At 36.9% G+C, this 14,314-nt stretch overlaps 1 protein-coding gene across 4 annotated transcripts in view; it reads right to left on the bottom strand.

The window, feature by feature from the left end:
- LOC136246606 (uncharacterized) overlaps positions 1 to 14,314 on the bottom strand; it is a 102,436-nt gene that overhangs the window by 9,651 nt on the left and 78,471 nt on the right. For all 4 annotated transcript variants that reach the window (XM_066038128.1, XM_066038130.1, XM_066038129.1 and 1 more), the window contains 9 exons: positions 13,839 to 13,973; positions 13,586 to 13,792; positions 13,061 to 13,198; positions 12,813 to 13,010; positions 12,598 to 12,759; positions 12,335 to 12,550; positions 7,981 to 8,009; positions 6,655 to 7,116; positions 903 to 1,147 (listed from right to left, as the gene is read on the bottom strand). In XM_066038128.1, the coding sequence (XP_065894200.1) occupies positions 903 to 1,147; positions 6,655 to 7,116; positions 7,981 to 8,009; positions 12,335 to 12,550; positions 12,598 to 12,759; positions 12,813 to 13,010; positions 13,061 to 13,198; positions 13,586 to 13,792; positions 13,839 to 13,973 (1,792 nt within the window). The remainder of the gene's footprint in view (positions 1 to 902; positions 1,148 to 6,654; positions 7,117 to 7,980; positions 8,010 to 12,334; positions 12,551 to 12,597; positions 12,760 to 12,812; positions 13,011 to 13,060; positions 13,199 to 13,585; positions 13,793 to 13,838; positions 13,974 to 14,314) is intronic.

Here is a 14,314-nt window from a genome sequence, read left to right as displayed (position 1 = left end):
GGCTGTAACTGGTGATTGGTTCATGTTGATTTATAGCTTGTTCTCTATGTAAAAAACATCATTGCAGATTTGTGTTGTTCGCTACATGTGTGGTCCATTATATTACTCGTCTTCTGATTGCTGGAACCGTCCATTCATGCCTTGGAGAAATTTTTGTGCCCACAAATTTTGCCTTCATAATTTCTACAAACAACATACCAAAGAGTTGACACAGGAGATTTGTCTTTGTCGTCTATATCAGCCCGTAGCCAAACCGTAGACAGATGTTCCCGCTCGTAGGTTTGCTGCCACTTGAAAAAAGTCTCCTTTGACACTTGTCTCTTTGGTCGTTTTGGTTGCAAAGTAGAAGTCCATTCTCTCTTGCCAGTACTGGACGTGTGAACGGCACTTGAAACATCGCTCGAAACGTTGGTGGCCATTTTAAATTAAAAACAACTCAGCACGTTACGTAACCACACGAGTGTGCATTAATAATGGTTCATAACTTCCAGTTTATTTATTGTTCGGCTAGTGGGCCGGTTGTGGATAGAATGGACAGCCAACCTAGCAAAGTGGCCAGATTTTGGCTGATGGCCGACTGTTATTTTCATCCCTGTATCACTACTCCACTGACACAAACAAAAACTCTTAAACTCCTCTGGCTTTATTGGGTATAAAACCACCAAGGTTTTCCTGTAAACACCTTCCTTCATTGTAAAACAAGTGAAAACTTTGTAAGTGTTTTACCAATTGTATTTAATGCATTCTACTGTAAAATTGGACTGTGGATCCCATCACATAAACCATGTAGTACAATTTAATGAAACCTATCTGTACTATTTTTGCCTTCTTGTCAAAATAATAAATAAAGAATAAATAAATAAAATTAATAAACATAGGAGTAGAAGTATAAAAATAGATACCTGTCCAGGTCTTCCAAACAGAATTCGGTACTTTCAACAGTTGGTGGTGGACAGATCCCACTAAGTGTGAGATAATGTGTACACCGTCCATATCGTACAATACTGGTATCCATTAGTGAACACACTGAACTATTAGCAAACAGGTATCCATTAAATATTGCTACTTGATTGATTGTTCCACTAAAGTAACCAACATCAGGTGGTATCCCTCCTACTAGTAGGTTAACTGCATCAGGATCTGTAACCTGAGTTTGTGAAACAGAAAAGCAAATATGCAATTAACTATCTGTTAAACAAAATAACTAACACCAAAAAACTTCTAAGAGGTAGTATATACACACATGCAAAATACTATAAATGCTGCTACCTTCACTTTAACCACATAGGAAGGTGTGTGTACTATTCCTTTCTATTCTTATGTCAACATGATAGCCACAACATTACCAGTACATTAATTATCTATTTCATATTGTTGGAAAAATAAATTTTATAGTTATATCTCAGCAGGAGTTGAATATCATACAGTACGTACTGTATAGTAGGGACCACAAAATAAAATCACCCAAAAATCACTCTCAATTTTCCCTGACGAAGATGAGGCAGTATTGGTTAGGTAAAACTAAACCCGAAACGCTTTCAACAAGTTGCTACGGAATTTAAAAACAAAATTATTTAACGGAATTTTCTACGGACTGACTCAGTAACTGACTGACTGATGCCTTCAGACAAGCGTAACTCGATAACGGCTAAGGCTACGGGCTTGATGTTTTCACTGTTCGGTGTCGCTTCGGCCCTAGAGGTGCCTTTTGGCATACCGCAGTACGTACAATGCATTCTTTATGAACTTACCAGTGTCCTCCTTTGTGCCCAATCATCTTTGCTGACAGCGAAAAGTGTTGATTTGGCGGTAGCACATGATGACTTCCCTTCGTAACGGAAGTCGTCCGTATTTTTCATAGTGGCTATTTTGATTATAGGGGTGCTTTTCGAACAGTTCTTGATCCGAAATGCTGTGTAACGTGTTAAACATAGCTGACAATGAAGTGTAATGGATACTTCACTTTTCAGACGATAATTGATATAGCTGGTGTGCGCGGCACCATTCCTTTCGCAGCATGCGTGAGTTCACCAGTCATAATAATTATTTACAAAAACAGTTAACAAACAAGTATACAGAAAAATTTGGAATTTTCAACCATAGCACATCAATGAAAAGTACTGAAACAAGTAGGAGTAGTGCACAATATTAAATCACAGTAAAACAGTGAGAAGTGTTATATCTCTACTGTGCTAGTAGAAAATTCCAAATTTTTCTGTGTACTTGTCTTAGTTATTGACATGAGTCACAGCCAACTACTGTGATACTTATATCTACGTAAAACACTGTGAGCACTTTGATGTATATGGCTTCATATTCAGTTTGTGTAAACATGTTATGCTGACACTGTATTTTCATTGCTAATATTGCACTTTTGGTATATCAAGACACATGGTAGTGTGTCGTGCAGCCCAAGAAACCGGCGCGCCACACCGTGAGTATATTTACAAGGAAGAAAGAAAATGTCATTTTCACACTTTTGAATCTCGGTGATAGCTTATGCGATTGAAACCAAATTTGCTGCAGAGTTGCCTGCCAGCTAGGGGAGTCTACATTCCAAAGTTAAAGGAAATCACTCAAGCCATTTCCAAGATATGAGCGGCCAAAGTTTGGTTTTTTTTTCTTGGTTTTTTTTTTTGTCTTTTCGCACACTTGCAACAATTGCTATAAAACGCAAACGTGTACTCCGATTGCCTTGAAATTGGGCACACAGAAAGGGAGTCCAAAGGCAAACCCTAGCATCAAATTTGGTGCAAATCCGATGAATGGTTCAGGAGTTATGACCGATTATTCGCGTAAAACAAGATTGATTTGTTGTCACGCATACAGGGTAAACCACTTCATGGAATGAGTTGAAAATTGCTATGTACATGGAGTAACCATCGTAGAAGTGCCTTTTGGTGGTTTAAAAGGAATCGAGATTAAGACCACGGAGATATGACACAAAAACCAACCTGTATCACAATTACTGAATCGATTTTTAGTAATAAAAAAGTATTAGTTTTTACGCCTACTAGGCAAACCGCTAAGAACAATGAGCTGAAAATCGGTGTATAGCTGGAATAATCTGCATAGAAAGTCCTTGCAGTAGTATAGAAGAATTGGATTACAAACCACTGAGTTATGATTCGAATGCCAACTCCATGTAGCAAATGCGAGATCGAGATACTCTAATAGAACAGTCACCCTAATAGAGCATTCAGCTAATTTATTTACTCCATTATAGAATTCTATTACATTACAAGTTATTCTGTAGGGACTTCAGCTGCAAACAGTTAATCTTATAGACAGTTCAGCAAGAAGCAAGTCACCCTGTGGAGAGTTAAGCTACAATTATATCACTGTAGAGATTCAGAACATTACAAGTAACACTGAAGAGAGTTCAGCTATAAACAAGTCATGCACCCTGTAGAGAGTTCACCTACAATTAAATCACTCTCTAGAGAATTCAGCTACACATAAGTCACTGTGCAGAGAGTTCAGCTACAAACAAATTACCCTGTAGAGAGATCAGCTACAAACAAAACACTTTGTAGAGAGTTCAGCTACAAACAAATCAATCTTTAGAGTGATCAGCAACAAACAAATCAACTTGTAGAGAGATCAGCTAGAAACAAATAAACCTGCAGAAAGATCAGCTACAGACAAATCAGCTTGTAGAGAGATCAGTTACACACAAATCAACCTGTAGAGAGATAAGCTAGAAACAAATTACCCTGCAGAGAGATCAGCTACAAACAAATCACCTTATAGACAGTTCAGCTACACCCTGTAGAGAGTTCAGCTACAAACAAATCAACTTGCAGAGAGATCAGCTACACACAAATCAACTTGTAGAGAGATCAGCTAGAAACAAATCACCCTGTAGAGAGTTCAGCTACAAACAAATCAATGTGCAGAGAGATCGACTACAAACAAATCAACTTGCAGACAGATCAGCTACACACAAATCAACTTGTAGAGAGATCAGCTAGAAACAAATCACCCTGTAGAGAGTTCAGCTACAAACAAATCAATGTGCAGAGAGATCAACTACAAACAAATCACCCTGTAGAGAGATGGTCTAGAAACTAGACACAATGTAAGGAGTTCAGCTACAAGCAATACACCCTGTTGAGATTTCAGCTACAAACAAATCAACCTGTAGAGCGATCAGCTAGAAATAAATCACCCTGAAGAGAGGTCAGCTACAAAAAATCACCCTGTAGAGAGATCAGCTAGAAACAAATCACCCTGTAGAGACTTCAGCTACAAACAAATCAACCTGCAGAGATCAGCTACAAACAGAGTTCAGCTAAAACAAATCAACCTGCAGAGAGATCAGCTACAAACAAATCACCTTATAGACAGTTCAACTACAAACAGATTACCCTGTAGAGAGATCGACTACAAACAAATCAACTTGCAGAGAGATCAACTACAAAAAATCACCCTGTAGAGAGATCAGCTAGAAACAAATCACCCTGTAGAGACTTCAGCTACAAACAAATCAACCTGCAGAGAGATCAGCTACAAACAAATCACCCTGTAGAGAGATCAGCTAGAAACTAGACACAATGTAAGGAGTTCAGCTACAAGCAAATCACCCTTTAGAGAGTTCAGCTACAAACAAATCAGCCAGCAGAGAGATCAAATCACCTTATAGAGAGTTCAGCTACAAACAAATTGCCCTGTAGAGAGATCAGTTACAAACAAATCAACCTGCAGAGAAATCAGCTACACACAAATCAACTTGTAGAGAGATCAGCTACAAACAAATCACCCTGCGGAGATCAGCTAGAAACTAGACACAATGTAAGGAGTTCAGCTACAAGCAAATCACCCTGTAGAGATTTCAGCTGCAAACAAATCACCCTGTAGAGAGATCAGCTAGAAACTAGACACAATGTAAAGAGTTCAGCTAGAAGAGGTCACCTTATAGAGGGTTCAGCTACAAAGAAACCATCATGTAGAGAGTTCAGCTGCAAACAAATCACTCTGTATAGAGTTCAGCTAGAAAAAGTCACCTTGTAGAGAGTTCAGCTACAAAGAAACCGCCATGTAGAGAGTTCAGCCTCAAACAAATTATTGTGTAGAGAATTCAACAACAAACAAATCGCCCTGTAGAGGGATCAGCTAGAAGAAGTTACCTTGTAGAGAGTTGAGCTACAAAGAAACCATCATGTAGAAACTTCAGCTACAAAGAAACCACCATGTAGAGAGTTTAGCTGCAAACAAATCACCTGTGGAGAGTTCAGCTAGAAACAAATCACCCTGTAGAGAGATCAGCTAGAAGAGGTCACCTTGGAGAGAGTTCAGCTATAAAGAAATCACCATCTAAAGAGTTCAGCTGCAAACAAATCACCCTGTAGAGGGATCAGCTAAAAGAAGTCACCTTGTAGAGAGTTCAGCTACAAAGAAACCATCATGCAGAGAGTTCAGCTACAAAGAAATCACCCTGTAGAGAGTTCAGCTAGAAGAAGTCACCTTGTAGAGAGTTCAGCTACAAAGAAACCATCATGTAGAGAGTTCAGCTACAAAGAAACCACCATGGATGTAGAGAGTTTAGCTGCAAACAAATAACATGTAGAGAGTTCAGCTAGAAACAAATCACCCTGTAGAGAAATCAGCTAGAAGAGGTCACCTTGTAGAGAGTTCAGCTACAAAGAAATCATCTTGTATATAGTTCAGCTATATTTTAAGTCACCCAGTAGAGAGATCAGCTGCTAAAAAATATCCTGTGGGGAATAATGGGCATGTAATAAATATATGTATATAATTTGTATAATTACTAATAAAATCAAAAATAATTGAAGTATTAAAAATCTTCTATAAGTTCTTTTCTTCTTCCTGTGGTAAAAAAAAACAACACATGGGTTAAAAAAGCCACAAAGCCAGCCATAGGCCGGCTTTGCAGTATACAAATACAAAAAGAAGTGATATCTAATCAAAAACAGCCAAGCTGTAAAAAAAGGTGCGGCCCCCAAAAAGGCCATGGTGAAAAAAGATGTGAAATCCAAGGTGGCAGCCAAGAAATGGCTGTGATGGTAGGTTAATGGTAAAAATTTTAATAACGACAATTCAGGTGAATTTTGTGCCACTTGGTCTTGGCACAAAATTCACCTGAATTGTTTTTATTAAAATTTTTACCATTAACCTACCATCACAGCCATTTCTTGGCCGCCACCTTGGATTTCACATCTTTTTTCACCATGGCCTTTTTGTGGGCCGCACCTTTTTTTACAGCTTGGCTGTTTTTGATTAGATAACACCTTACTGGACAATATGGTAGTTATTGCTCAGGCAATAACTATTGCTCAGGCAATAACTACCATATTGCTGAAGTACGTAAATCGTTTTGAAGTATACCTTCACTGGGATATAACGAGGGATAAGAGTAAATTCTTCATTTTCTGCAGTACATGAAAGTGCATACCTTGGTCTAAGCAACATTAATATCTAGCCTGCTTCTTTAAGATGCTCTAAGTAAACAATTAGATGGAATAATTACAAACTCAGTGTAGCTATTTTGTCAAGCAGCACTTGGGCTTGATCATACCTAACTAACACAGCAAGGTTACTATTAACGAGGTAGGTTTTTATGAATATTTTTCAGCTGCAAATACAAACTTACAACTAAACTACTATGTATTGCCCATACTTTATAATACTTACTCCCAAGTTCTCGGTGACACCTGAAGCTGGAAGCTCAAAGAAACCCAAATTTGCTGTTCCTGAAAGGTCAACCTGCACATCATCCACAAACACTCTTATTAGAGGAAATGTAAACAACAGACAGTGTTCATTTCCATCACTCAATAAAGGAATATCAAATGTAGCTCGATCATTACTATACTGAATAGTTAACGTGGTTCTGCCTTGAATTGTTACACCATCCAACTGTACAGCAAAGTTAATAGTAGTTGCATTAGTGCCATAGAAGAGTAAATATGCTGTAGTACTTGGGGCTTGACTGAAACTAGCATAAAATGTGAACTCATCTCCAAATTCTGGTCTTCTGGTTGATGGAATAACAACGAAAGCATTCTCATTCAGCATAACTGGTTGTTGTAGTAGTGTAGTGTGTGGTGGGAAATCATTCGCTGGACATTCCTTTTTGCAGAAGTCTCCATAAACCTAAAGTAATACATATATGTATATTTGATTATCTCTTAAGCAGATTATACCCTGCAAAATGCCCTGCATGCATAATACTGAGTGGTTTTGATATTTCATAGACGGTTACTAAATTACCTTTATTCAAGCTACATAAGTCACATGGCTGCTAATAGGGATGAGCCTATTTTGCTTTTTTTTCCACCTATTTTTCTTTCCAGCAATTCTTTTATTTTTCACCTATTTTGCTCAATATTTTGCTCGGGTTTTTTCTATTTTGCTGAGCATCAGTAAAAATTAATTGCAGTATCTCAAGCTTGCAAGCATGTGTGACTGCTCTATTAGAATATTTTGTACATAGTGACTGCTCTATTAGAATATTTTGTACATAGTGACTGCTCTATTAGAGTATCTCGATCTTTTGTCACCATTTCCTATGAGCTCATGCTATCCTAATCATGCTAATACCATGCGTGACTGTTCTATTAGAGTATCTCGATCTTTTTCATACAAAATGTGCTAAGCTGCCATTCCTTGGTGCCCATTTTTCCAATTTTCCACCTATTTTTCCAGCATTTTGCTCTTTGCTTTTACCAATGTATTTTTCCAAAAAATTTGCCGGCAAAATCGGCGCATCCCTAGCTGCTAAAGTCAATTGACTTCTGAGTAATCTTTTCAAGAACAATTGTCCTACAGTATCTATGCCAAATATTTTTTTAATAGCCACAACAGTTTGTTAACAAATGTTAAGGTTGTGGTCATCAGATTAGAACATGATGTGGAAAAAGTTGTTTTAAACATTTGACTACTATTTCTAAAGTTAAAGTATAAATCAGTTACTAGTGTATGCAGACACATTATTGTTAGGCATATTACAGAACTTACTGGTCCGCAATGTCCATCTTGAATACAACCTGTACAAAATACAAATAATAAATTTTAAACAAATAAATGATTCAATATAATAGTACTGAACATTTACAGACTGCATAAAGTATGCGACTACGTATCAGCAAAAGTATGGTCGTAATACAGTAGTGACAAAATGTGGCCGGCTTTGTAAAAACTCCCATTTTTCAAATCCTGCATATTTATATGTGTATGCTCTGGCAAATTTCAACCTCATAATGCTAATAACTTTGAGAGTTACAGCCTTACAAAGTAGCCACAACAAAAGATTGATTTGTACATACAGCAAGCAGAGCAGATTATACATGTAGTGGTCAGCCATCGGACATTACTGACGAATTAGCTCAAAACCCACCCAATTATCTGCTAAACTGGTTAAGGATGGCCAACCACTTTCTGCTAAAAAAATGGTATACTCTAATAGAACAGTCAGCAAGAGCAGTCGAAGTGTTTCTAAAATGGTACGCTATAAGGTCTTTAAAAAGAACAAAAAAATCACAATGGGGTATTGAATCTACTGTACATTTTTCATTCACTTCCTTACTAATTTCAATCCCAGTATAACTAATGCACTTTTAATGCTTCCTCTGTCTCTGTTCAAACTTGCAGTACAGATGCTACTACTCACAATTTTAATAACACAAGTAGTCATTTTAGTAGATAGCTACACAATTTGAAATAATTGTATGTGCGGCAATCAGTTATGGAGAGTCAATAATTTGCTGGATCCAGGTCACAGCTCTAATGTACTGTATATAAGTTGTGAACTAAATAACTACTGATTAAAATGTCATTAAAGTAGTGAAAACTGCATGATCGGTTACCTTCCTGAACAAAACAGTTAAATAGAGTCTTAATCAAGTGACAACTACAGAGATATTATGTTTATAACATAGCCAGCATTTGTATATATGCAAGCCCATCTGGTTTCCTGAAATTTCAGGAACGTTTAGTGGATTATGTAAAGTAAGGGACTATATGTGACCGGATCTGAAAGAAACCCATATGTTAGCACATTTTTCAAATTCTATTTTACTACATTTTCTTTATCCAGATAGCCAAAAGAACGGCCAACCAAAGTTTCAGCTCTAGAATCCCAGTACTTTTGAAGCTACAGCGTTACAAAGTGGCAACAGCAGAAAAATCAATTTGTACTATGATAATACAGAAAATAAACTAAAGACGCTTAAATAAACGGTCATAACTTTTGAATGCAGTCCTCTACCGGGATGCAACTTACATCATAAGATTTTCCATTAATAGGTGAATCCATTGCTGGGTAAGTTATGTTTTCCAGGCCTTTCCTACCACAAGGATAAAGGAAAAAAGTGAGAGAAAAAATGATAACAATCTGCTCATCCAACGTAACACTTATAATTATCTTCTCTCTCCTTAAGTGTACTGAATGAAGCAAAGATTGGCAAACTTCTCCTGCTTTGGAGATTATGATGCTACCATAGTTTTTGCTGTTGTCACCTTCCTTCATTGTGAAACAAGTACTCAAAAAATTTATGGAATATTTTCAATTTCATAAATATTTCACCCATTGTGCTTATTGCATTCTACCGTAAAATTAGGCTTGCGCTAACACGTGGGATTCTTGTAGATCCGGTCACATTATGTCGTGCACATCTTGCATTGCCACTCATAATGTCACTGAATGGCTAGTGACATCAGCACAATTTACTGTCCCTCAAACAGGGTCAGAAAACAGTAACTAGTATCTGTAAAATTAATATACATATTTTATGGTGCTCATCATATAGAAGTATAAACTGTGTGACTGTATTGTGGACTAGCACTGGTACCTGCCCTATGGCGCAGGACTGCTTACAATGTCATGCACTTTACACTAAGTTTAATCATGTAGCTATATCTAGTGACAAAAATTCTACACAGCATTGGAAAGCAAAGTATAAAACATCACTTGTCTGTACTTTAACTTAGTTTATATACTTTAACTTAGTTTAACGTGATTATGCTTCAAGGCACACATGTAGAAAATGTTGCACCAATAATGTTCAGAATCAAACTGTGGTATATTGTGTTTACCTATAGCGTTTACCATACAGGTACAAATGGTGCTAGTAGTAGTACCTGTCCTATTATGCACGCTGATGCTGACAACAAAATACATGAATTTGTACATACAGTACCTGCTTTACAGTGCAGCACTTGCCATACTGTGTGTGTGTGTGTGTGTGTGTGTGTGTGTGTGTGTGTGTGTGTGTGTGTTATGTGCTAAATGTGCAGAGCCATCTCCACATTAACTAAGCAATGAGAACCAAGCATTAAACATCAGTGCCATTCATGTAACTATGTAGCATGTATGGTGATAACGATGTCACTTTTAAAGAATGTGAGCTTGGTGTAGCTCTAAGCTAAGCCTTATATTATCCCATTGTGTTTACCACAAAGGTGTAAACAATAATAGAGTGTTAGTAGTAACTGTCATACAGGCAATGCAGGTAATGATACCGTTTCAGATTCTACATGACATTTGGCTTACTGACTAAAAAAGAAATGAATTTGTACATAATGTAACATGTAGCATCAGTGTACATTTCCCTACAGCACTGGTATGGTGCAGCAGTTATGCATTCAAGTAAGGTGATAGATTGTTGTGACTGATACCTGTGCAGTCCTTACATGCCATTAGTTACACTCTTAATTTCTGTATACTTAAAGTCTTATTAAAGCTTTAAGTGGCCAGCACTGAAGGTAACATGTGCTGCAGCCTTTGCATTACCTAACCTAACAAACTGGATATTGAGACTACAATTACTTAACTTAGCTAACAATAAAGTAAAACAAAAATAGGCCAAAGCACTGAAGCAATTAATGCTAGCCTATATAATGTAATAAATATCTTGTCATCACCTCAACACCTTCTTCAGTAAAGTAAAAACTGCGTTGATTGCAAGGACAAAAACACTTGAAAAAAAAAAGCGATGGTAAGCAGGTATCCAGTGAGAAGAATAACGGTATGATATGGCATACATGTGCAGTACATGTAACAGAAAAACGGTGTAAATGAAAAGGATTGCCAAAACAGAATTCAAAGTTGTAACAAAGAAAAACATGTAACCAAAAAGGTTGTTGAAGCAAAAAAAAAGTTGTAACCAAAAAGGTAAGGTGAAAAGAAAAAACAAAAAAAAGAGGCTATGCTACTACTAGGATTTGATCTGGTACTGCACAATCACAAGTTGAACTCTCTACCAATTTCACCAAATGTCATCTGTGAATTGCTTGAACCTATAAGTTGTTTATAAAGACATGCTTAAGTTGAATGGAATAGGTGTTTACTTGCAGTTTGCATGCAGTTTACAGAAAGAATTCGAGCAAATTTTTGTCTGCACCCTTGCACCAATCGCGCTGTAAATGACGAATGACAGCAGTTAGAAGCTTCATTAAAAAGGTTAAAAGCGAGGTAATTCTTAGATGATGGGTGGTTAGTTTGACACAAAAAAACGCTTCGATACGTACATCAGCTGGCAAGAAAATCGTTGGATGCCATCGGAATTGTAGACAGACAGATGGCTTTTCAGCTTTATATATATAGATTGGTCTCATATGATAACGGGGATACTTCAACGTAACTAGCTAAACGCCATAAGATTATTCCTGTGACACAAAACATAGCAATAGCTAATGTTAGCCATTAGACTCTTATTTCCTTCCATGTTATAAATGAGCACCTTAACTCTTAGATCTGTGCACACAGCATACCATGAAACAATTGATATCACACTTACTTGGTTTTGTGTGGCCTTCTGGCATTGTTGCCTATTATGCTTTTGAAATTGCCTATTAAGCTTTTGAGCAATTCTCCAAAATTTTTCCTATTATGCTTTGATTATGCCCAGTTGTGTCTCAATATGATCCAAATGTTCTCATATAAAATTGTGTCTTGACTGTTCTATTATTAGAGCATCTAATGTATCTGTGAACTTTCTAATAGGATATTTCAATATGTAGTGACTGTTCTATTAGAGTATATCGATCTTTAACTAATCTTTTCTTCACAACGTAGCTGTTAATCTGATGTTTACCGTTTTTGCACACCATCCCATTCTGCATCATGCAAAATAGGCAGAGTTTTAGCTTCTCTGATAACCAATGCATGAAACGTGTGCCTATTGCGCTGGCATTATGCTCAATGCTTTTAGCTACCTATTATGCCCCAAATTATGCTGGCATAATCGGTGCAGGCTAGGCATCGTATTTACAAATCAAATATATAAACCTCAGGGGTGTGTGTTATAACTATTATTTATGGTGGATAGCATTTACTAGTTTAGCATTGACATAACAAATCCTTTTTACTCACTCTGAGGATCAATGATCAGACCAGTTGAAGTATAACGATCACCACGTGTTATCCTACCATCAAATAGTGATGATGACACTTGTAATGATAAGTCAAACTCTTCCCATATCTCAACATCATCATCACCAATAGGAGTCAGTGATATAGTGACAGAACTTGTTGTCATTCCAACTTCAAATCTAGCAACCTGACTGGTAGTGTTAAAGTCATCATCACCTGTCAAAGAACCCTTTTAACAACCTGTAAGTACACAGTACTATTACCTTCAGCACACTCTGGTAGTTGTAATGGAACATGTTCTGATGGTATAACAGTAACACCAAATGGAATACTAACTGTGCCTCCTAGTAGTTCTAATGATACTAACAGATACCCTGTAGCTTCTGATCCATTGAATATGTCCTGTGTAAACCTCACACTGACACCTGTTAGTGTATTATAATAATACTAGGTCCCATTGTATGACTAATACACTTACGATCATTATCTATTATAGTCACTGTAACTTCAGTATAGTCTCCATCAATAACATAATCTGGATATGATAATGAGATGCTGAATGTCTCATTATATTCCACTATAGTATCATCCACTATTCCAATGGGATTGGCTCGTATACTGGTCATTCCAGCAGGGATTGTAATAACAGGCAATGTATTAGTGTAATCATCAGTTTCTGTACAGTATAAAAGTGACCACTAGTCAATAACATCTACTAACACTTACCAGTAGCTGCTCTATCCTCAACAAGGACACTCACAGAGAAGCCAAATGATGCTGGATTACTGAGGGTTATGGTTGGAACTAGTGGTATAACTCCCTCATCAACAGCATATGTTGGCTGATCAAATGTGATGTTGATGACTAGAAAGTGAGGAAAAGTGAATTGGACAAGCAAAAGTAGATCAAAACCATAATTACTGCAGATGTGATGTTATGCACAACTTTATAAATAATGATCTACAAGGTCTTGTATTTTCCCTCTGAAGATATAGACCAGATTTGTGGATCACATATGTATATATTTTTGTTTACACCAATTTTCAGCATCATTGGGCAAAAATCCATTAACTCCAGGTATATGATAATCATTAAATTCAGTACAGGTACACAGTTAATATCCTTTTTTAGTTTGTTGACATTTGAAAACAGAACGACATGGAATTGTGCATGAAGCATCAACTCAAACAAAAATCAAGAGCATCCATGATGTAATATATGTATATTAGTTACTACTGTATATACACTTACTATCAATATCAACAATTGTGAGGTCAAGCACACAATTATCTCTTGTTTCCACTCTGGTAGGTAGTTGTGTTTCATTAATTGTTAGACTAAATGTTTCATCTCGTTCATATATATTGCCATTGTGAAGTGTTGTCACTTGTCCAGTCACACTGGTCATTCCAGCATGTAGTGTTACAATATAAGGACCAGCCATATAATCATCACCTCCTACAACAATACACTAATACTAGTGGTGGTAATGTATATCACTAACCTGTTGCAGTCCCATCAACAGAATGTATTGTAAACATTAAATGATTAGATGATGGTACACTACTAGAGAGTGTGTATGTTACCACTTCACCCTCATCAACTGACTGGCTTGTCTCAGCGAAACATATTTCTGCCACTACAGGGAGAAGACAAGTATGTTAATCACTAAGGTTATGGTACAAATGAAAGTGTGGGTGGGACTAAGAATTATATAACCTGCAGAGATTATTGATAAAACTATTTGTACATATTTTTGTTTTTATGGAACAACAACTATCATGGGTCTATGGTACATGATAGAGAGATAATCTGCCACCACAAACCTGAACAAACCATTAAATTTCAACACAAGGAATTAAACAGCTAAATATATATAGGGTGCGTGGAAGCAATTATATAAGTTTCAACCAGAGCTGTGGACTAGTTGTGTGTATACTTGTATGCATGCGTGCAGTGTATTGGGTTGCATCAAAAAGA

The sequence above is a fragment of the Dysidea avara genome, chromosome 2 (genome assembly GCF_963678975.1).
Source record: "Dysidea avara chromosome 2, odDysAvar1.4, whole genome shotgun sequence".
In the NCBI taxonomy this organism is placed as follows: Eukaryota; Metazoa; Porifera; class Demospongiae; order Dictyoceratida; family Dysideidae; genus Dysidea; species Dysidea avara.
This window is presented reverse-complemented; position numbering and strand designations above follow the sequence as displayed.